The 21,886-nt window shown below is 39.1% G+C and overlaps 1 protein-coding gene across 1 annotated transcript in view; it reads right to left on the bottom strand.

The window, feature by feature from the left end:
* Nucleotides 1-2,311: 2,311 nt before the first annotated feature.
* Nucleotides 2,312-21,886, bottom strand: part of TTC29 (tetratricopeptide repeat domain 29) — a gene marked incomplete at both ends in the record, with an annotated part of 26,635 nt that continues 7,060 nt past the window's right edge. Inside the window, 3 exons of the mRNA XM_008948981.1 lie at nucleotides 2,312-2,543; nucleotides 6,761-6,884; nucleotides 13,764-13,855. Of these exons, the coding sequence (XP_008947229.1) occupies nucleotides 2,312-2,543; nucleotides 6,761-6,884; nucleotides 13,764-13,855 (448 nt within the window). The remainder of the gene's footprint in view (nucleotides 2,544-6,760; nucleotides 6,885-13,763; nucleotides 13,856-21,886) is intronic.

Raw genomic sequence — 21,886 nt, 5'->3', positions numbered from 1 at the left:
ATTTCCAAAGTGATGAGTTCATCACAGGATGCACAGACATTCCCCTGGAAGGTAGGATAAAGGCTGTACCTGAAACTCAAAGCTGATGAATCCTGCTATTGAATTGGTGCCAGGTCATGTTCTGCCAGACAAAGATATTAAAAATGTAATGCCAGTACTAACGAGAGGCTTGGCACACAAAACATGAAGAATGTTACAGGCTGTGCTGACAGTGTGACACTGTGTTTTCCTGGATGTAATCTGGGTATCATGAGAGTAAGCTTGGAGCACTAATGAGAAGGATGATATTGAATTGGAAGAGCTGCTAAATATGCAGTAGCCATAGGGTTCCTGGAGTTAACTGGGACTAAAATGAAAACTGTAATACTGAAAGTAACAGAGGGTAAACTAGGCAGAAATACAGAAGGAAGAGAAGCTCAGCAGGCAAAACTTGTTTCTGCTACCACGCTTGCCAGGATGTAAAGGGCTTTTCTAATCACACTCCTTTTATCCCTGAAGTACTGTTAAAGAGGAGCATGAAACTTGAGCTTAAAGGGGCACATATCATTTCAGGACCTCAATGAGTTTTACAGCTGGCTTGAGAAAGTGATGTACGAGTTGAACAGAAAACCTCTTTAGGTGAAGGAGTAAAATACACATTGAAGACACAAAGATCATGCTATCTCTTCAAGGATTCTGGCATTTTTTTGCTGTTGCCATTGCTGATTTTTGTTGGCCTCCTTGGTTTATATCAGCTGCAGATAATGATCCTCACATGAAATGCATACAAGTTGCTTGACATTGGATTCTTCTTTGACCATCTCTGCTGGAATTCTTGGCATCTGCACTACAGGTCTAGAAACTCAATATCCCTGTCAGGAGACATGCACCCATTTAATCTTGCCAGCCAGCAAGATCTGTGAGTGTGGTGGATATTCACTTATTAAAGAAACACATTATCAAGGAATCATTAAGGTTGGAAAAGACCCCTAAGATCACAAAGTCCAACCATCCACCCAACACTGCCATGACTGCTAAGCCATGTCCCAAAGTACCACATCTACATGTTTTTTGAATGCCTACATGGTGGCTCCAGCTCCTCCCTGGGCAGTCTGTTCCAATGCCTCACTCCTTCAGCAAAGAAATGCTTCCTAATATCCAATCTAAACCTCCCCTGGTGCAACTTAAGCCCATTGCCTCTCATCCTATTGCTTGTTACTTGGGAGAAGAGACCACCACCAACCTCACTCCAACCTCCTCTCAGGTAGGGGTAGAGAGCAATAAGGTCTCCCCTCAGCCTCCTCTTCTTCAGAATAAACAATCTGGAGATTGAGAAAGAACTGCCCTGTTACCATCACTGGAACTCCAAACAGAGTCCTATCTAATTTGTTACCTCTTCAGCATGCCAGTGAATGTCCTCATTCCACATTTCTCAGTTGCTCCCAGTGTAGCCTTTGGTACCCTGGCTCATGTTAAACCACTAACACCTTCAATTACCAGGGTATTAAACTTACTTTATGTATAAAATTCACAGTTGAAGTTATGTGTTTCAATTCTAGGAGAGGAAAAGATACATAAGAAACCAGCAGGGAAGAGTTCTTTGTCTGGGATTAAATGAGGGAGTTTGGACACAGTAACTCTGAAGTTCCATGTTACAACCTTGCCCCTGCTGTCATTTATTTCCACTGTACTCCAGACTCACATTCTCCACAGGAATGCAGAGAAGAAGGTTTTAAGGTGGAGTAGACTTATCCCTTTTCCTGTCTCACTAGAACAGAGCTTAATACTATCAATACCTGGAGATAATGCATGTCAGTTTGTCAAGAAATCATAGAGGTCCTTTTTTTTTTATTCCCCTCCAATGTCAGGGATAAGGATGCCAAAAATAAGCCAGCACGCCCTTCAGAATTCAGAACTATGCCCATCTATGTTCAGCAGAAATTGCTCCTAAGTTTTAGTAACAGGTAACTTACTTTTGGAGGTGCTTGAACAACTGACTGCAAATGAAGATGATGATTATTGTTCTTTAAAGATTAAAATAATTATGTTTGACTAAACTAATTCATCACTGTCTGCCTGCAACTGATGTTTTGGAAAACATCCCTGAAACAAGTTACCATCCATAGCAAACACTATTACCTGTTTTTCCCTGCTATATTGGATTTAAACATATTTAATTCAGCCTTTAAAATAAGCATATAAAAGAATAAATCTAACCTCCATTAAGCACAAAGATGAAGCCCAGGAAATAATTTAATAAACCTCTACAAGAAAAATGACTTAACCATTGAGGACAATACAGCACTAATGTGTTTCATAACCAATGTCTTACCGACTGGAAGAGGGTCAGTGCACATGTCACTTCTCTTCTCCTTCCATGCCAGCAGGTACTTGAGGCTGATGGGATCTTCTGCTTCTATATGTCTGCTAAATGCCACCATCAGTTTATGAGCCTTTGCAATGCCACAGTAAGCCTTTATTTCATCCACTAAGGGCAAATTGTTTAAAGTTTTTGCTGCCTCGAAAGCCTGACTGAAATATTCAAAAGCTTCATTATAGTTCCCCTAGTAAAGAAGAGGGGAAAAAAAAAAAAGAAAAGAGTTGTAAAAACTACTTGTGGTCACCTGGATTTTACCTTGACATTAGAGCCTGCTCCTCTGGCCCCTCAGAGATGCTGCAGCTGAGAGGCCAACCCTCAGAATGACTCATGGCATGGTATTAAGCAAATCACTCTCCCTTGCTGTTTCCTAACCTCTAAAATCCAAAGAAAACCATTTATTTCTCAGGAACATAATTGTTTTTTGGTTGTCTGTGTAGTATTTTGAACATACAAATCTATGCATACCAATGCCAAGTATTAATACTGATTACAGACAGGTCATTTAGAAATTATCACTATTAAATTTAACATCTCTGTGAGAGGAAAGGTCCTAATTTACTACTGTGATGCTAAATTTTAGAAAAGAAATCTTAAAAATGGGATAAAAAAAAAAAAGGATAATGAAATGATGGACTTAAAGCACAGAAAAGAACAGAAATTTAAACCTGCAGATTTACAGGGGAAGAAGGTGTATGCCAAAACCCAGGGATACTCCTAATCAGAGAGAAGCAGTAGGAGAAATACAAGATAAAGTTAAGAAAAGAAAAAAATGAAATATAAGCTGAGTTTTCTGTTTTCTGTAACAGAAAACTCAGCTTATATTTCATTTTTTTTCTGTTACTAAACAGAAAACTCATACAATTTATCTCTTTATCCTGCAGAACACAGAAATCCAACACTGATGAATCCAGTAAAAAGGAGTATACAGCAGATAATACCTTAAGAGGAATTAAATTATAATTTATTAAATTTATTAAAGTATAACAAGAACTATTTCTTATGTGAGATATAGAAAGAAAACTCCTCAACTTCTCCACTAAATAGGAACAGAAAGAAAAACAGGAAAAATCATGCTGGGTTGAAGGATACTGCTGAAAAGCTAAAATATTTCTTGGTATATTTATTCATCTTTTGTGTATTTCTTTTTTTATTATGAAGCTAACTCGAGTTACCATCAGAAATGGAGCCAGAAGAAGTTGCAAAAGCAAGCTTCCAGTTTAAAAACTTAGACCTAATTAAGGGCATAAATAAAAGATTTGAAGAAATCTGAAGACAAAGAGACTGAATTGCTGGGAAAAAAAAATTACACCTCTCATTAAAACTAGGTGGTATAATCCAGGCTTGAAAGGTTTCATTTTGTGTTACTATTACATGTGGCATCATCCAATAACTTTATGCTCCAGTATCAGTGTTGTCTAATGTTTAATTATCACAGAAAAGGAATCAAATCACAATTTAGCCACAAATGTTGAAGAAGGAAGTTTTTTTGCAAGGCTCTGAGGGAATTCCAAGGGACCTAACAATGCAAATGAAATTAATTTTTTAGAAAATAGGTAATTCATGCTGTCTATTTGTAACTTTTTGTAAAATTTGTGTACTTTTGTAATATTTGTACACTTGTAATATCTGTAACTTTTAGTATGTTCTGATTAACTCAGGCTCAGGAAGGTGGCCTTGGAATAACACGAGCAGCTCTGCAGTGGCTTCATCTAAATGCAAAACAACTCTAATATGTAGTAAGGTTAAAAAAAGAAAGGATGCATCAGGAATGCAGTGGAGAAAGCTCCAGTAGATACAATCTATGTAAATAAATACCACATTAAGAGAACTGTTCATCCTTTGCCTTATTCTGAAGGAGTTAGTTCTGGCTGTTGTCAGAGCTAGACAAAGTTCTTGTGGCAGCTTTTATGTGTTTATCATCGCCACATTATAGCCTTCCTGATCCCTGGAAGACACCTTCCATTTGTCCCACTGATGTGGAATTCTGCTGCCTTGATGGCACAAGCTTCCTGCCCAAAAAACATTTTCAGAGCTGTCTTATCCCATCGCCCCCAGCTCGATTTATTAAGATTGAAATTCCATTCTGCATAGAGAATAGAGACCAGGAGGAGAGGCTCCAACTGATAAATGTCACCCTTGATACTGCTTTTTTGGGATCAAATTTCTATAACTGTTATAATGTGCCTGTAATTAAAAAAAGGAGCAAAGGGTAATAGAAATTCAGGTAGTCTTTAGGCTTTGCTTAATACAGCAGGAGAAGAGACTTAGGCCTATGAGGACCCAGCAATGAATAAAGGATAATAAGCAGTGGGATAATAGATAAAAAGCAGAAACATCTCCCTACCATCCTCATGAGAACTATAATAGGTTAAGTGATGCAATTATTAAGAGGAATGCAGCAAATCAGACTAAGAAACTGGAGAAAAGTGAAATGGGAAATGAAGAAGTGTGCTAACTTCAGAGTTTGCAGGTTAAGTAAGGAACCTGCTTAACAAACTGGGAGAAATTACACCTAATAGCCCTGCAGAAGACAAAGCCTGGCAGTTTGGAGAACAAGAAATGTATAGGTAAAGGAATCATGACTAGAAAGGAGGAATTGAGTGTACAGCATTTGAAGAAAGACAGTGATGGTGGTGAAAGAGTGACCTGAGAGAGCTGGAGATAAAGCAGCAGTGTGGACAGAGCAAAGTGAATTGGGTCAAAGTCACTTTGGGAAGAACAGTAAAAGTTACATCCTTGGTTTACTAAAGGTCCCCAAGGATAGATCTGGATATAAATAGAGATCTCTTTAATGTGATGAGGAGGACAGTAATTGTTATCACTGGTGGAAGTACAGAGCTGAATAAAAAGACCCTAATAATGACTTGGAGGATACTGGTGGTGACAGCTGACACCTAGCAGGAAGTGATCCAAGAAAGGAACTGTTAATTTAGGCTCTTTTTGGTAAACATTGCTGACCTTGCAGAAAAAAAATGTTATAGAAAATGGGGAATTGTAAAATGTTAAGTTGTTGGGGTTTTTTTTGTTTTTTTTTAATGTTTAAATTACATATTTTATGTAAGTTAATAAGATTAATTCACTACATTTCTTCCCTTCCACATCACTACCCCAGTTCAAAGCACCAAATTCTGAACTGAGAAAGAGGATTCAGAGAATAATCAAAATGAGGTTAATTCTTAAAATACCAGTTCTCATAGAATTGATTATTAGCAATGGTGGCAGAAGTAGTGAAATGTAAAAGTAGTTAAACAGAATTCAGTCAATTATTTTTTAAATCTGGAGTATTATAATTAAGCAGAGTGTCACATCACTCTAGTTTCTTTTAAATTTCACACAATCCATTTTAAAGTCACTTCAGCAAGTCCTCAATGACTTTAAAATTTACTTTTCAATGGGAAATTCAGCTTTTATCCTAAGAAGATATGTCAATAGAAAACTCTCAGGCTAATTTAGAGATTCCAGAGTAAGAAAGTTTTATACTACTTATGAAATAAAAATGAGCCAGCAACTTTTGTAGTTGGGAGTTCAGGTCATTTTCAGGTCATTAAGTGAAAAGGGGCAAGTAGTAGGTTCAATATATTACACAAGAAAAAGAAATTCTGGCAAAAAAAGAAGCAGAAGCTAGAAAGGGTGATTTTGAAAGGGTATTTCTACTTTTATTTTGTCCACAGTGAAAGTGTTTCCCAATTTCCACATTGTCCAGCCTGCATTTCAGCTCTAAAATAGGTGTTGAAGGGCTCAACATGAATCTTTCACTTCTGCAGTAGTATTTCTGATTTAATCCCTCCTGATTTAAAAAAAAAAACCCATGTACTACTGCAGTGCAAGTGATGCATCTCTAGGTGTGCTAAGGGAGTAAGCTTGGAACTACCAACACAGACCTCTGCCAATCTATTGGCTACTAGCACCCATTTCATCAATTTGGCTGAGAAAAAGTATAGAGGAAATGAAGCTAATATTGAAAACTGCTAATTAGTGTGCAATGTCATATACATGAATTGAAATTTGTGCTTTTTAACAATGTGTAATGCAATAAAATTTCATTTCCTTTCAATTAGTTTCAAATTTCATTGTTGACTGATGATTCTTTCTGGGCATGTGTGATCCCAATAGTGGTTTGGATACAGATTTTTCACAGCACTGAAAGTTTGTTGTGATCTGAATTTGGAGATTTATTCATCTGTCCTAGGAAACAAACCCTTATGTGTTACATGTGATGTGAAATTTTCACCTTTCCCAAAAATTTAAGGCACATTTATTTACACAGTACCTTCCCCTTTGGTAACTCTTGTAAGATACAATGACTGGATCAAATTCTTCTGGGTTATGCTATATGCAAAACCAGATTTTCACCATGAATTAAGCCAATGGTTTGACATCATTACTGCACCCAGTACTTACTCTTTCATTGTAAATATTCCCAAGGAGTACACATGAGTCCACCAGGCTTTGGCTTAGATGAGTCTTCTCAGCAGCCTCCAGAAACTCTTCCAAGTGTTTAATAGTTTCATCTACTTTTCCCTGGCTGATGAAAAGGACAGGAACAAAATTAAATATTCACCCAGATGGCTCCTCCAAATGATCTGTGCCTCTGTTTGGAACTCTGTGATGGCTCCTCTGTGACTGGACTTTCTTTCCAAAACAGTTGTCTAGGCACTACCTGTGCTGAACCCAATGAGACCAATCCACACAGAACCTCTGATGGCACAACTTTTGGTTCTGATGGTTTATTTTGAGTGAAAGAAAAACTTCTCCTTCAGAATTTTATGCCATATTTTAAGGCCAAGAATGAAACTGCAGGTGATGATTTAACAGGGGGTTTGGATTTTCCATGGTGTTAATAATTTTTCTCCTAAGCAGCTGATAACACTTCCAATACAGCTGGACCTCACACCCTGACAAAACAGGGGAAAGGAGGATGAAGGCTAATTTTTCAGTGAGATTTTGTGTGCTCCTGTCATTCAGAGCTGCCACTTCTTGCTCTAGAACCCTGGTGGGGCAGCAGCAGCAGCTCCATCAGAGGCTGTCTCTCTGTTCTGGGGGTGACAGCCTTTCCCTGAGTGCAGTACTGCCCTTTGCCTGGCTGGATCAAAGGTTGCTGGAGTCACACAGGCAAACCTCTGAACTCTGGATTGCAGGTGTCACCCTCAAATCCCAGGGAGATCAGAGCAAGCTGAGGTCACAGCTGAATCAGTGCTGGAATTGGCTAATGTGCTTGGACAATAACATTTGCAGATTTCCTTTTTTTTTTTTAATAAAGCTGGTCATATTAACAATATAAGATCTCTGCACTGTGATTACAAGAGGTAAGACAGACATCTGGGTTTGCCTGTGAGTAAGGCACTGAACTCTTTTTCCCTTTAAGGCTGAAGTGTTACTGCAGCTGACCCCAATATTAGCCATGAACTTGAGTCACTAATGTAGGAGTGTAGCATGCTAAATGTCAAGCCAGCAAGCAAGCCAGAAAATCCAGTCTTAATTAAGAAACTCACAGAAATAGAAGTTCCTGCAAGTGATAAAGAATTGTGATTTATTTCCTCAGCATTTTAAAATGCCTTCAAGTTTTATTCTTCCAGCACACGACTGACTGGGGTTTATTTACATTATATTTTTTATTCTAAACTATAGTAGGGATATGTGCTTTCAAAATCTGGCAGAAGTCTGCAATTCTCTGTCTTGTGCTATCAGAGTAATTATCACAGGTTAGAGCAAAGCATGGCTGCAAATTTAGCAGGGATTATCTGGATGTGACTGAGGATTGCCACAAAAGGATTCCAAACCCCTGCAAACCAACGTGCTTGAAACATTCAGGTATCTCCTACTGTGAAGCTTAGTTGTCAGTAAGCAGAGCTGGATTTACTGAACTTTCCTAATTTGAGTATTTTAACAGAATGAGAATATGAAACATACTGAACCATCAACATTTGCCCCATGTCAAAAGGCTTCTAAATTTTAGAATGAGAAACACATTTTTAAACCCCGTTTTTCCTTTTTCCTCCCCTAAGAAGAGAAAAATCAAACGTTTCCCCACAGAAATACAGCCTATGATTTATATAAGTTAAAGGACAAGGTTAAAGTGTTAGACAAATATTAATTCCAGTTTTGCCAGTTTTCTATATGCAGTGCACAGGTGCAACTTGAAGAGCATATTATATGGTATAATCATTAAATCCATTCAACCAGACCTTTGAGAGTTAAAAACATATATTCTGAGGAGAAGGACTCCTCGGTCCAAGGAATGAGAATGAAACAGTGCAGAATATTTGTGTATCAAGGTGATTCCAGTTTCCAACTGGGAAAACAGGACTGTTAACACCCACATCCCCTGACAACTGTCCAATTATGTATATCACACTTGGCCTACTGTTTGCAGTAGAAGTAATCAATAAAGGATGTGGTTGAGTGAACATAGATTTTGGTTGAACCAATGCATGAAAACTTAATCATTTACTCAGAGTGGAGAAATCAAATAGAGCAGAGATGAAACAGCCACTAAGGGGTTTGTTGATTGTGCCACCAAGTTTGTGGGCTAGAGCCTGAAAGTAATAAAGCAAATGGAATCAGTGACAGGAGGAAAATGTAAAAAGGTTTTCTTAATTTCATGAATTAATAGAAATGTTTTGATGTCTTTTTGGCTATTTTTTTTTATATTTCACAGACAAACCTACACTCCCCATATAGAAAACATGAAAATTTCTGGGGCGTTTCACATCTTTCAAGCAAAGAGAAATCAATTTGATACATCCCAGAAAGATATTTCTCACTGTGAGAACTTCACTGATGCCAACTAGTAACTGGTTGGGAGTTTTAACAGTTTTTCCAAGGAAGCACTTTTCAAAGCACTGCAGCTTAAGGTATTTCAAGTATGTTAGAAGGATTACTGAAACACTTTATCCTGGCAATGTGATAAACAGGTCTTTCCTACTCAAAGGGCTAATATTTTATACTTCCTTCCAAAATCTACATTTTATACAGCCATATACTTTCTATCTCCTTAGACATCACCTGCCTAAATGCATAAAATGTAATTTCCTGAAGATACAGTCACTCATGATCCCACAGAACAGTTATGATGACTTCAGCAGAAGAGATTACACATCTACAGCAACTCATTTTCCAGTTTCATGCTAAAATGCCCTGTGAGATTTTTTCCCCCCCTATTAGACTTTTATGAAAATATGCACCTTTTATAGGATTGCTCATGTGATTGAATTGGATGTATAAATCATGTGTCCACAAGAAGTCATTACCATGGTGGACACTGGCAGAATAAGCCAAGAACATGAGCTATTATGTTGGATTTTTCCCTGGAAAATGACATGCCTAAATGCACAAGACAGAGATTTTCAGCTTCTTGTGGTCTGTGGAAACATATTCAGGAAAGATTTCACAAAAGATTCTAAAGCCTTAGTCCAGTTCTGGGTGGCTGAGCCACTTTCTCCAATCTGTCACAAAAATCTCACAGCCATCATGGTTATAAGGCATTATTTTAGGGCAAGAGTCATCTTTTCTTTGTAAAGGCATGACCTATCAAATATAAAGTGATTTGCATGAGTCTAGCCTAGATCAGGTAAAAAAATACAAGTAAAGAAAAAGTGATCAAGCTGAGAATGGAGATTCTGTCACCAACAGTAACTATTCAGGCATTTATCCAAGATTTTCTGAATAGACTTGCCAGAGATTTGCTTGTTAGCTCTAAGTCAGACAAGCAAATATCCAAAAGTTTGGTACAGAAACTTATCTGTCTTTATATTGGCTTTTCAAATAATTTTTTGATGTCCTTTCCTCCTCTAAGGAAGACCCACTACAGCTGGTCCAGCATGATTTTGTTGATGAAAAACTCTGTCAACCTGTTCTAGCATTCACCCTCACAGTAATTCTTCTCTTATTTTGGTGTCTAAGTGACATCTCATGTACTTCAGTTTGTGCCCACTCCCACCTATCCTGTCACTACACCACTGGGAAGAGCCTGGGCTCCTCCTCTTTACAGCCACCCAGTAGAAATTTGGGGACTTTGCTGAAATCCCTCTTCCCTGTTCCCAGGGCAACTTCATGTCCACCAGGAAACTCGGGTCCTTCTCTGCCCAGCTCCTTTCCCTCATCAGCCCCCAGCCTGGACTGGTGCCTGGGGTTGTCCTTCCTCAGGTGCAGGACTTTGCATTTCCCTTCCCTGAGTACAGCACTAGTGACTGGCTCCTGCTGGACCTCATCTCAGTGCTTGCAATCCTTGGAAGGTGGCAGCTCAGCTGGTTTTAGGTCTACCTCACTGCCTAGTTATCCAAGCCACCTTGGAGCAGCTTGTACATGAAAATGTTATGGGAGATGGTGTCAGAAACCTTGCTAAGAATGAGAGAAACAACATCCACTGCTTTCCCTCCACCCACCAAGGCAGTTGTCTCATCCTAGAAAGCTCTCAGGTTGCTGAAGCACAATTCCTTGACTTAAATCCCATCACCCTCTTGTCCTTAACATATCTGGAAGTTGCTTCTGGGGTTATTCTCTCCATCACCTTCTCAGGGGATGAGGCAAGGCTGATCAGCCCAAAATCTCCTTGATCTTGAAGAGAGGAGTGATGTCTGCAACCTTCCAGTCCTCAGGAACCTTCCCTTAGTTGCCACAACATTTCAAGACAATTGAAAGCTTTGCCAGCTCCTTCAACACCCAGTTCAAATTTTGCTTTTGCTATTTTCTCATGTCAGGGAAAATTTACAGTCAACTCAGCCACTTTTCCTGCTTGTGAGATTGTAAATGTAATTGTAGCATTTACCTATTTTTACTTAAAACAATGAATAAATGGAAGGCCTTCCTTTCATGGAAGGCCATCTCCCCATCTGTGACACCTCCTTGCACAGTTGTCCCATGAAGACAACAGATGAAAACCTTCCAGGTCTCTATGACTTTCACTCATAGAGTTCAAGCACTCAAGAAGACTTAAGGCCCCCCCTGATTTATATCTTACCCAAGTCTCTGTTTAAGGTTTTGAAGCATAAATCCAGAACTGAGATTCTTTGAATTTATGGTCAACTGAAGGTCAGAATGCAGTTCTGACTCAGTTTGCCATTACTGAAAGTTGGTGGGATTAACCCCATGACTGGAGAGTGGCTATTGATGCCTACTCATGTTCAGAAGGGACAGGTGAGGAAGGAGAGGGGAAGGGGTTGCCCTCTCTCTACATCCAAAAATGGACAGAGTGTGAAGAGCTGTGTCTGAAGAATAGCCACGAGGAGGTGGAAATGGGTAAGAATTAGAGACTGAGGCAACAAAGGGAACCTCGTGCTTGGTGTCTACTGCAGGCTGCCCAATCCAGGGAGACCTTACTGCCCTGGAAAGGGCAAGAAGGGAAAGCACAGGCAGTGGAAGCAGGGACAGGTAGGGATGTGGGGTTGTAGGAATGTAGGTAGGGATGTAGGCATGTAGGTAGGGATGTAGGCTTGTGTAGAGATGGGTTTCAGGAAGGCCAAGGAGCAGCTGAAGCTGGACATGGCAAGGTATGCAAAGAATAATAAGAGCTTCTACAGATATGTCAGCTGGAAAAGGAAGGTCAAAGAAAGCATACACCCCAATGAGCAAGACTGACAAGCTGGTAGCAGCAGATGAGGAGAAGGCTGAGGTACTCAACAACTTCTTTTGCCTTAGTCTTCACTGGCAACCTTCCCTCCCACACCTCTCAAGCTGGTGGACCACAAGCTGGGGACTGGGGGAGCAAAGTCCCTCCCACTGTGAGAAAAAGTCACGTTTGTGGCCACCTGAGGAACCTGAAGATACACAAGTCTGTGGGACCTGACGAGATGTACCCCAGAGTCCTGAGGGAACTGGCTGGTGGAGGTGCCAAGACACTCTCCATGATATCTGAAAAGTCCTGGCAGTCAGGGGAGGTCCCTGGTGAATGGGAAAAGGGAATCACTGCACCCATTGTTAAAAAGGGCAGAAAGGAGGAGCCTGGGAACTGCTGACCTGCCAGCCTCACCTCTGTGCCTGGGAAGATCATGGAACAGACCCTCCTAGAAACCATGCTGAGGGGCATGGAGGACAGGGAGGTGATCTGAAACAGCAGCATGGCTTCACCAAGGACAAGTCCTGCCTGGCCAACCTAGTGGCCTTCTATGATGGAGCAACTCCATCAGTGGACAAAGGTAGAGCTATGGATGTCATCTACCTGGACTTCAGATTGGAACAACTGGAAAGCAGTGAGACTGTCCATTGCCAGATAAATAGAGAATGCCCCCCAACATACATGTTTTTTTTAAAGAATGTCCTCTTGGCTGTCTTAGGCCACCCTCTGCCCAGCCTGCTGCTTTTTCTGAACACAAGGAAGCCACGAATGCTGCTGAGAGCTCAGACAACTTTGCACTCACTGCAAAGTCACTCATTGTAACAGTTGGTGTCCTAGCAACTAAATCTTTCTCAGTCAGGCTTGAGACAGTTTTGAGAAAACAGGACCTGCTATTTTAAGTCTGTTCAGTGGTTTTTTGAATATCCTATCCCATGTGCTTATTTAGGATGCTCAGAATATGAGTAGCCATGAATTATGTATCAGAAAGCTGAAGAGAACTGTTCTTGTGGCTGGTCCCTATGTGCTCTGAAAGGCCAAGAGACAAGGTGTCTAACCCAAAGAGGAGAATTTGCTCTGCACACTGAAATGAACCTGGTGACAAGTCATCCTCTGCCAAAAATTTCCCAACCTCTATCATGCATCATAGGCACTAAAGTCCCCAAACACAGGATGAAGTAAGGATAAGCTGCAACCTTCACTTTAATCTCTTTTTCTCCTACTTCATTTGATAATTGCATTAGACTGTGTCAAAATTATTTGTGCAAGAGATTGAAGTAGTTTCAAACTAATCCACCTAGAAGAAGATTTTAAAGCCAGATGCCAGATGAAAATACTGAAGACAAGCATCATATTTGCAACAAATTTAGATGGAGCTCCACATGGACAAAGCAGAAATGCCTCCACAGAAGAAGAGAATGCAATAAATGGAAACTTAAAGTTCAGAAAAGATTACACTGAGATTACAAGCTATTGAAGCTTGATAGGATCTTCAAGATTTGTTGTCTTTTTTAACCTGGAAAATATTCCTGGATTTTGATTTTTCCCATAAGGTCCCTCCCAAATTTGTGGAACGAGAATGAAACCCAAAACCAAACAAATTTGAAAAGCCCCCAAAGTGTGGGGAAAAAGAGGACATACTTTAGAGGTTAAAAAAAAAACCCTTGGATCATACACTTTAAGAAATGTGTACCAGTTTAAAATAACTTTGGATGAAAGGGTCACTTACTTCCAGAAGGGCACTGCTTAAAATTTAAGCAGTCAGTAATGGGAAGTGACAGACCTGGAACAATTTAAGTCTTTCACAGCTGAATGAATCTGCACTGACAGTCACACAAGGATGTGCCAACCTACCTTAGCAAGATCTTGGTGATAGCTGCATATGCTCTGCCTAGGCCAGAAGAATCACAAAGTGCTGTGAAGATTTTTACAGAGGTGTTCAAAAGCTGTGAAAGAGGAAAATAAAACCCCCAGTAAATACAATGTTAAGAATTTTAGCTTTTTTTTTTTCCCCCTCCCCCCCCTTCCACTCTGTATGAAACACAAAATTAAAGTTTTCCCACTTGTACGTTTCTTCTTTAATTAGCTGTAATGGGACTAGGTTTTTGATCATTACTTATAGTTGTTTGAAATGCCTCGATAATTACAAATTAAAAAGATATAACTTGCATTTAAATCCCTGCATTTTGGCAGCCTGCCAAACCCGAGGAGGTCTTACCCCATTTGCAACAGAAATTTCCTCATCCATAATTGAAAAGATTTTAAAGGGCTGTGCTCTGATGAATTTCTGATAATCAATACCTGAGGATGGTTTAGAACGACAGGCTGAAATACAACTTATTTTCTCTTTCAACTGTCACTATGACAACTTGTCTGAGCACAATTCAGATGCCCCAAAAGTGAATAAATTATAGGTTATGCGTTTCAATTATGTCGGCTTAAAACACTGTAGATAAGGTTATTTTATGACTCATTATTCATGGGCACAGCAATTGATTAACATTCGTTTGGAATCTCTGTTATCATGACCCTTTGCATAACCAAAGGCTTACAGCTGCTGCATAAAACCATATGATCTTAATTTAATTTAACACTGACATCACCCATATTGTATAATTTTTTTCTTTTCATCCACTTTTTTTTTTTCCTAATGGTGATGACAGCACAGTGGATATAAAATTAAATCCTATTCTTTCTTCCCTCCTCTTTGTTACTTGACCCAACCTATTACACACATGAGAAAACAGGAAATCTCCAAAGACTATCTATGGAAATCCTTTTTGCACGTTTCCAAGAAAGGAGGAGTGAATGTCATTTACCAGCTCTGAAGGGGGATGGGAACAGCCCAGGGACATGTGACAGCATCCTGCATGCCCCAAGATGCCTATTTATACTGAGGGAAAAGAGCATTTTCTTAGTAAGACTGCATCCCTATCATTGGCAAAGTGCCTGGTCCAAAAGAAGACAACCTGGGTGTGCTAATATAATTTCTACCACTGGTTCCACTACTCAGATTTCCTAGTTCTCAAAAGAGTTTTACTACATTCAGGAGCATCCCTCCACAAGGCTGTTATTTTTTTAGTCACCTAAGCTTCACGTGCACAAAAAGCAGCATTTATTAATGTGGACTGCACTATTTATCATCCCTCAAGTACTTTCTTAGCTGTTATGTTCTCATGTACATCAGCATTGCATCCTACCCTTGAAGGTCATGGCCAATTGAGTTACCAATGCATAAGATATGACAGAGTATAAAGGCACCTCAGTTAGGAACTTGTCACATCAGTTCAGAACTCACCCTAAACCCAGTGCACAGAGTTGTCAAAGCCTGCAGTGTGTCCTTCTAATAGTCCAGGAGAGTAATAGAAACACTCAAGTGTCCAAGAAACAGTTCTTGGTTTTGCATTTAACTCACAGGACCTACAACATTTATAATAATCGTGCCCATATCAAAAAAAACAACCATAAGAGTGTCAGGAGGTTTCTAAACTTTTATGTAGTGGACTGAAATCACTCCTACTTTAAGCTGGCCTCTACAGTATTAAACCAGGACATGGGGCTTCTAGTTCCTATCTAGCACAGAAAGGTTACATAGGCACCTAAGGCTGAGGCAAGTGCACATTTTTTTCTATCAAAGGTATAAAAAAGCCTAAAAGTACAGCTAAAACCAAGGAAAAAACAGTAGCTCAAGTAAAGTTGGTTCACTGCATCTCTGCAACAGCTGCTAGAAAGAAGTAAATACATAAAGTAATTAATTCTTATGGATGAGAAATGCTCATATTGGTCTCAGGTTCCTGCTGCTCCACACAAATCAGGAAGGGAGCTGGGTAGTGCCCCTGCATGCTACAATTGCCCAGTATCCATTCACATGGAAGAGGTGAGGAGATGTCTCCTCACCTGTGGTGCATCCCTTACCTTCAACATTTGGGATATGAAAAGCAGAGGAGGCAGGATAAAATACTGGATTAACATGCAGCTACTAGAGGATTTCACTCCAAGTCTCTTGCAGTTACAGAACACTTTTAATTTGCATTTAAAATGAGAAGGACAGTGACATCCAAGGAAGAGGTGCAACACTTTGATAATTAATGCTGTGAACTCCTACACAAAAGTCCATTTTTAGTCCTAAAGAATACAGCTGTCATTAGACAAACCAAAAAGATGGGGTAATTATTCTAGACAACAAAAGTCTTCTTATTAAAGTAACATACTTTTGCTTCTGTATTCTATGGTCAATATGATGCATTTAAATGTCATGGTAATTTTTTTTCATGCTAAGGAAATGTAAATAAAATTTTATAACTTTGTGCAAAGAAATATTGAATGGGACCACATCATCTAGAAGGGTAATGCACATTAAGAAGAGTGGATTTGGGTATTATATAAATCTGGAGGAATTTCCTTCTCAAAACTCAAAGTTTTCAGAGATTTGGAGTTACTGAAGGGGCAAAATGTCTGTTTTTTCTGTTGGGGTTGGTTGGTTTGGTTTTTAATTTGCTATGTACAAAAAGTCCTGAGGAAGGAAGCTGTTGCAATCTATTTCTCCTGATCATCCTTATCAGCCTCCTCATTGTATCAATAGATTTATTCTGATCCATTAAAAAATTTCCATACTGTTTTGCTGTGCATTTCCTCCTAGCAACTAGGGGAAAAAGGATCATTGTACATGCAGCTGAACAGATTAGAATAACTTAGTTTTTTCTACCTCTAAAAAGAAAATGTAAGTTTAACAAAATAAAAATTCTAAATACTGCACCAATTCTGCTCATGAATTAGTGTTTGGTTCTATCTGACCCAGAACAGCAACTCTCTCAAACTTCCCATTTCTGTGGGTCTGCAGTAGAAATGCCAGTTAAAAACCTAAATGCAATGAAAATCAAAGACTAACACAGAAATGAGCAGGAGGTTTCAATCATTTGTCCCCATTGGTGCAGGATGGGAGGAGGTGGCAGAGTGAAGACTTCAACTTGGTTTTCCACATGACAACCATCTCACAGGACACGCACTAATATTTTGGTGTATTGAAAAACAAATAAACAAAACCCTAGCAGCTTTCATGGCTCCCAGATAAAAAGGTGAGGGTGCATTGTACAATTTCCCTTGTTTTCTTGCTTAGCACTAAAAGCTGGATGCAGATGTAACTGGAAAGAGGAAAGTTACTGTGGTAGCATCTTTTTACAGAATCAACTTTTTGCTTGGGTCTTTCTATGTCTCTTGTGGTGAGAGTTATAGCACAAAAATAAAGTAACAAGCTCAGCTTAAATCTGCCATTAGAGCCTATTTATGGTATAGCTCTTGCCCTGATTCTCTAGATAGTGCTGAATTTCATGTTTACCTCCTTTGCCAAGAAAAATATTAGTCAGAACTCGGGCCCAGATTTGCTTCTCAATTATCTCAGCATTGTGCCAGTATGACCCTCCTGGGGTTATTCTGTTAACATAAACCAGATACAACAGCTCCTTCCACAAAACTCTCCCCCACCCCCCAAATCCAAATCCCACCCTTCGTTTTTTTGTTATTGTCACACCTGTAGTTCTTTTATATGTACATAAAAAAATGCACACACCCCATTGGCAGACACTGAGGACTAAGACAGAAGGACATAGGCTGTACTAAGCATTTATACATCTGGGGATAATGGACAGAAGAATAAAAATAGAAGGCATGAATATATACAAGATATGTTGAATAAAGAACGTTTACCCAACACAAGATTAATGCTACTACCAGTATTTCATTACTTTGGTAAAATACATTATTCTGCCCAAAACATGATAATATTGATTTCTAATACTGTTCCTTAAAAAAAAAACCCACAAAAACCTAGTTCTCCTCTCAGCTTTGCACTTGATATTGTTGTCAAACTTGATTGGAGATAGGTTTATTTTGATTTCTGAAGCTCTAGCTGTGTTTAGCCATTTCACAGCTGCTGAGCTGTAAAGATGCTTCTGCCTCATTCATGGATCTTGAACAGGGATCAGAGAATCAGCTGGAACATGAGTCAAAGAGATCACTAGCTAATGATTCCTGACAGGCACTGCAGTAACAGGCTATGGCCCAGCCTGGCTGGAAGGATCTGTCAATGTTCTTCTGGCACCAGGAATAGGTGTTGGAAGACAGACAATGCAGTTGAGTGAGACTACTGGCCTCACACCACCAGGTATCTCTTAAATACTTCTAGAAAACCACAGGTAGCTCTGACAGTCACTAAAAATTCACTTCCATACAGTCCAGTGGTAATAAAAGGCAATAGAACTGTATGGACAGGAATTGTACAGTTCAGTGAACCCTCTCCCATAGCTCCCCAAGAAACATGTATTTAAAAAAGCATAAAAAGTGCTATATATTATATTAAAATATACATGTATTATATTATTACTATAATTTGAATGGTTACACAGCTCTGGCCAGCCTGAGTAAGGTCAAAGAAGAGTTTCAGCACCACAAACTCAGAAGTATTCTTATTTTGACCAAACACAGTGTGAGAGCAGTTGGACAGCAGTAATAAAATTATACTGCTCATGCAGTGGATTGATTACAATGAGCAAGAGTTCATTGATCCCAGGAAAATAACAGGATCAGCTGAATGGCAGAGCACACCTTGTTAAATGCTGAATGTGTTCAGGAACAGGGAGCATCCAGGGTAGAAGCAGTACAGCATTGTAATTATGGATATTGAAACTTGAGTCCCTGATTTGCCACAACTGTTAAAAAATTTAAAAGTCCCACTTTTCCCACAACCAAAATTCACCAGCTGAAATTGTGTAAATGTGATGCTAACTCCTTGCCCTTAGCCACATCTAATTACAACAGACTGCATTATTTTGATCAATAACAGAAAAAATTAAACCAGCAAGGTGCAAAGTTAGTCACTGTTCCTACAGAGATAGAATTTGTCTGGAATGGGCCAGCCTGGTCTGTTCCAGAGCTGCTATTCCAGGGACTTTAATTGGGGCATTTGTTAATAAACAGCATAAGCATGTATCTTGGAGTGGGGGAATCAGGGACAGGGGATGGGGAGGGATGTAGAAGAATCCTCCCAGAAGTCTGGCCAAGTCAAACGTCCAAGTTACTCATCTCTACATCTATTTGAAGGATTAGAGAAGGCAAGACAAACATTTCACTCATTCCTTAACAGCCTATCAAGATCAGATCTAGGGTTCTTTGCCTGTATCACCTTATTTGTATGCTTTGCATATTCAGAGGATGGACATTTCACTTTGATCCTGAACGGAATACAAGGAACTAATTGAGAAAGTTCCCCTCCCCAGAGGGATGTTAAACTCCCGTGGCTTCCACAGGGGCAGGAGTTCACCCTGCACGCTTCAATTTGCTGCACAGGAAACTTGAAAGAGAGGAAATGTAGAAATGATTGAATAAACATTAACTGTTGTTTCACATCCTTCTTCTTTCCTCTGCACTGGCTTCTGTTTTACTGTTCTTAATTGTGGTCTTCTGTGCCACTAATAATTATATTCATTCTGATTCTCTACACCTACAGTAATAATTTCATTATTTACTATTCCTCATAAAGGGTTTATTAAATTAAAAAATTTTAAAAATGAGCCAGGTCCTTCAGAGAAAAATAAAACCCCCAAACCTATGCAAATGTCAAACCCACGTATTTCAGTTTGTTATTACTGTACAATTTGAAATCTTCACTGCAAGGAACATTAATCTAGTAAAGGCTGCTGCAATCTTTATTTACTACAGGAACATAATGTTTTCCAAACCAGCCATCGTTGACATATTTCTTCAAAATAAAGCATGGCTTAACAGTCTGGAGTGAAGAAGCTTCATCTGTTACTCTCTAACAGCAATATAAGAGGAAAAAACAGTTTATGTATCCTTTCCATCCTGACAGATGTGACAATAGCTGGAAACACTGTGCCTGCCAAGAGCTTTTATCAAGTATGTTATAACAACTAGTAATAAGTGTAAATAATAAATGGCCACGATCTTATGGGAAACAGTGGCAATACTAAACAATTTTTGGTGCTTGCTGATGGGAGGCTGCTAGTCCTGGAATTCCCTGGCTTCCCAGTAGAGTTTTGGCCTGACAATAAACAACAGTTTAATACTTTATCTAATCCCAGCCAGGAGGTAAGTTCAACAGCGAGCTTTTGCAGATGTTCACATCCAATAATCTATCCATAATTGATGAAACAGGGAGGTCAGATGTAATGGTTGCTACTATTCCAGCAACAAATAAATGGTTATTGACAAAACAAGGCAGTGTGGCGCTGAGTGCTGAGCAGTGACAAGCATGAAACAGTGCTGAGACAGAAGTAGTGATGTGAATACAGCCCTTCATCTTGAGAATTCCTCAACGTGATGTGTGGCACCAGGGCCACTCCGCCACAGAAGCAGATGGAGGTGACTTGTAAAGGAAAAATGAGATTCTGCAAGTACATAAAAGACAAAGGCAGAGGCGGAGAAAGGAGCGAGGAGAAAGGGGTGGACAAGGCTGGAAATTTGGGTAAGTGCAAGAATGAGAATTGTTCAGAGATGTTTTTGTGTAGCAGCACTGTGATCCAGATGTCTGCGCTGCTTTTATCACGCTGTTGTGTCTACATAAATGTACCTGGCTGCCAGATTGCTGGAGCCTCCTAAGACATTACCCCACTATCTGCATGTGCATGCTTAAATGCCTGTTACTTTTTAGACAAAGTACCTCTAAATATTCTACTTCATGCTTATTATCATCTTTAGTCCATCCACGACCAGAAGTCTTTAATTACACCACGTTTTCCTAGCTAAAAGCAATCAGACTCTGAAATCTGCATAACACAATGGAAAAAACCTGCAGAGAAAATCTAGGAAGGTATTAAATAAAAGTTAAACCCCATTAGTCTTCTGCATATACAGAAGTTAAGGAAAAGTTCTCATTCAGCTGAAAACCTTAAAGAATATAAGTTTTAACCCATGTAAGAAACGTAGTAGAAGAATTAATAGACTGTTTTTATTGACTGAATAAAAGTCATTTCCCTGCAAATAAACGCCTGAAATCTTCTGCATCCATTTCAGGGCTAAAAGATAGTATTTTTACAATATTTACTGGGTAATATTCTAATATGAAAAACAGCAGAATGAAATGGTGGCCATTATTGCTATCCGTCGTCATAAAAAGACTTCAGACAGAAATATTTTAAATATTAATATTACCAAAATCACTTAAAGCACCCAGGAACGTGAAATCGATTTATTTAGAGGTACAATTTATTTCACACTTTGCTACCAATTCTTTTGATCAGCTCTGAAATAATACATAAGCTGAAAGCCAAACAGCAAAACAAATTGCTTCTAGCAATGAAGCAGCAAGCTCCAGGTTTGATACTGGTATGCTTCAGTGTTTTAACTTCTCAGGTTCTTTCTCTATCAAAGGATAAATTTTAAATTCCTTAAGATCTGATGCTTGAATCAAGACTTCCTATTCTCCCATCCAGCCATTGATAGATCTGATTAAGCAAAGCTATTAAGCAGTTGCCTCCATGTGAATATGAGCTGTCCCCTTGAAGTCAAGGGGAATAACTGAATTCAAATTTAAACATGAATTTAATAAGTAAATTGCTGTAGCTTAAACTATACCAATTTGAGAAACCAATCTAATTTTAAAAGCCTTACTTTAGAGGCTGTTTTTTAAAGCCTGCTCATTTGAACTGAACTGTACAAAGCAAAACAAAACCTCCCAGATTATGAATATATTTGCATTTAAGCACCGAAATCCCCGAGTTTGTACAGTGTGGGTGCAAAATGTTTCATTTCTCAAAACACATAAAAAGTCTGATTTCTGCAAGTATATTATCTAGAATTAGAAAATTTCTTACACATTTTTTTCAGCCATTTGCTACAGCCCTGGGTATAAGATGTGTAGTTTCATTATTGGACATACTACTGACTGTTCTTAAGGTCTCTCATGCTGTTGTTTCTCTGATAATACAGGTTACAAACCATGAGAGGCTGTAACTATCTCTTTC

This window comes from Merops nubicus, unplaced genomic scaffold (genome assembly GCF_000691845.1).
Source record: "Merops nubicus isolate BGI_N331 unplaced genomic scaffold, ASM69184v1 scaffold11141, whole genome shotgun sequence".
Classification (NCBI taxonomy): domain Eukaryota; kingdom Metazoa; phylum Chordata; class Aves; order Coraciiformes; family Meropidae; genus Merops; species Merops nubicus.
The sequence above is the reverse complement of the archived record's forward strand: the minus strand, read 5'-3'. Positions and strand labels throughout refer to the sequence as shown.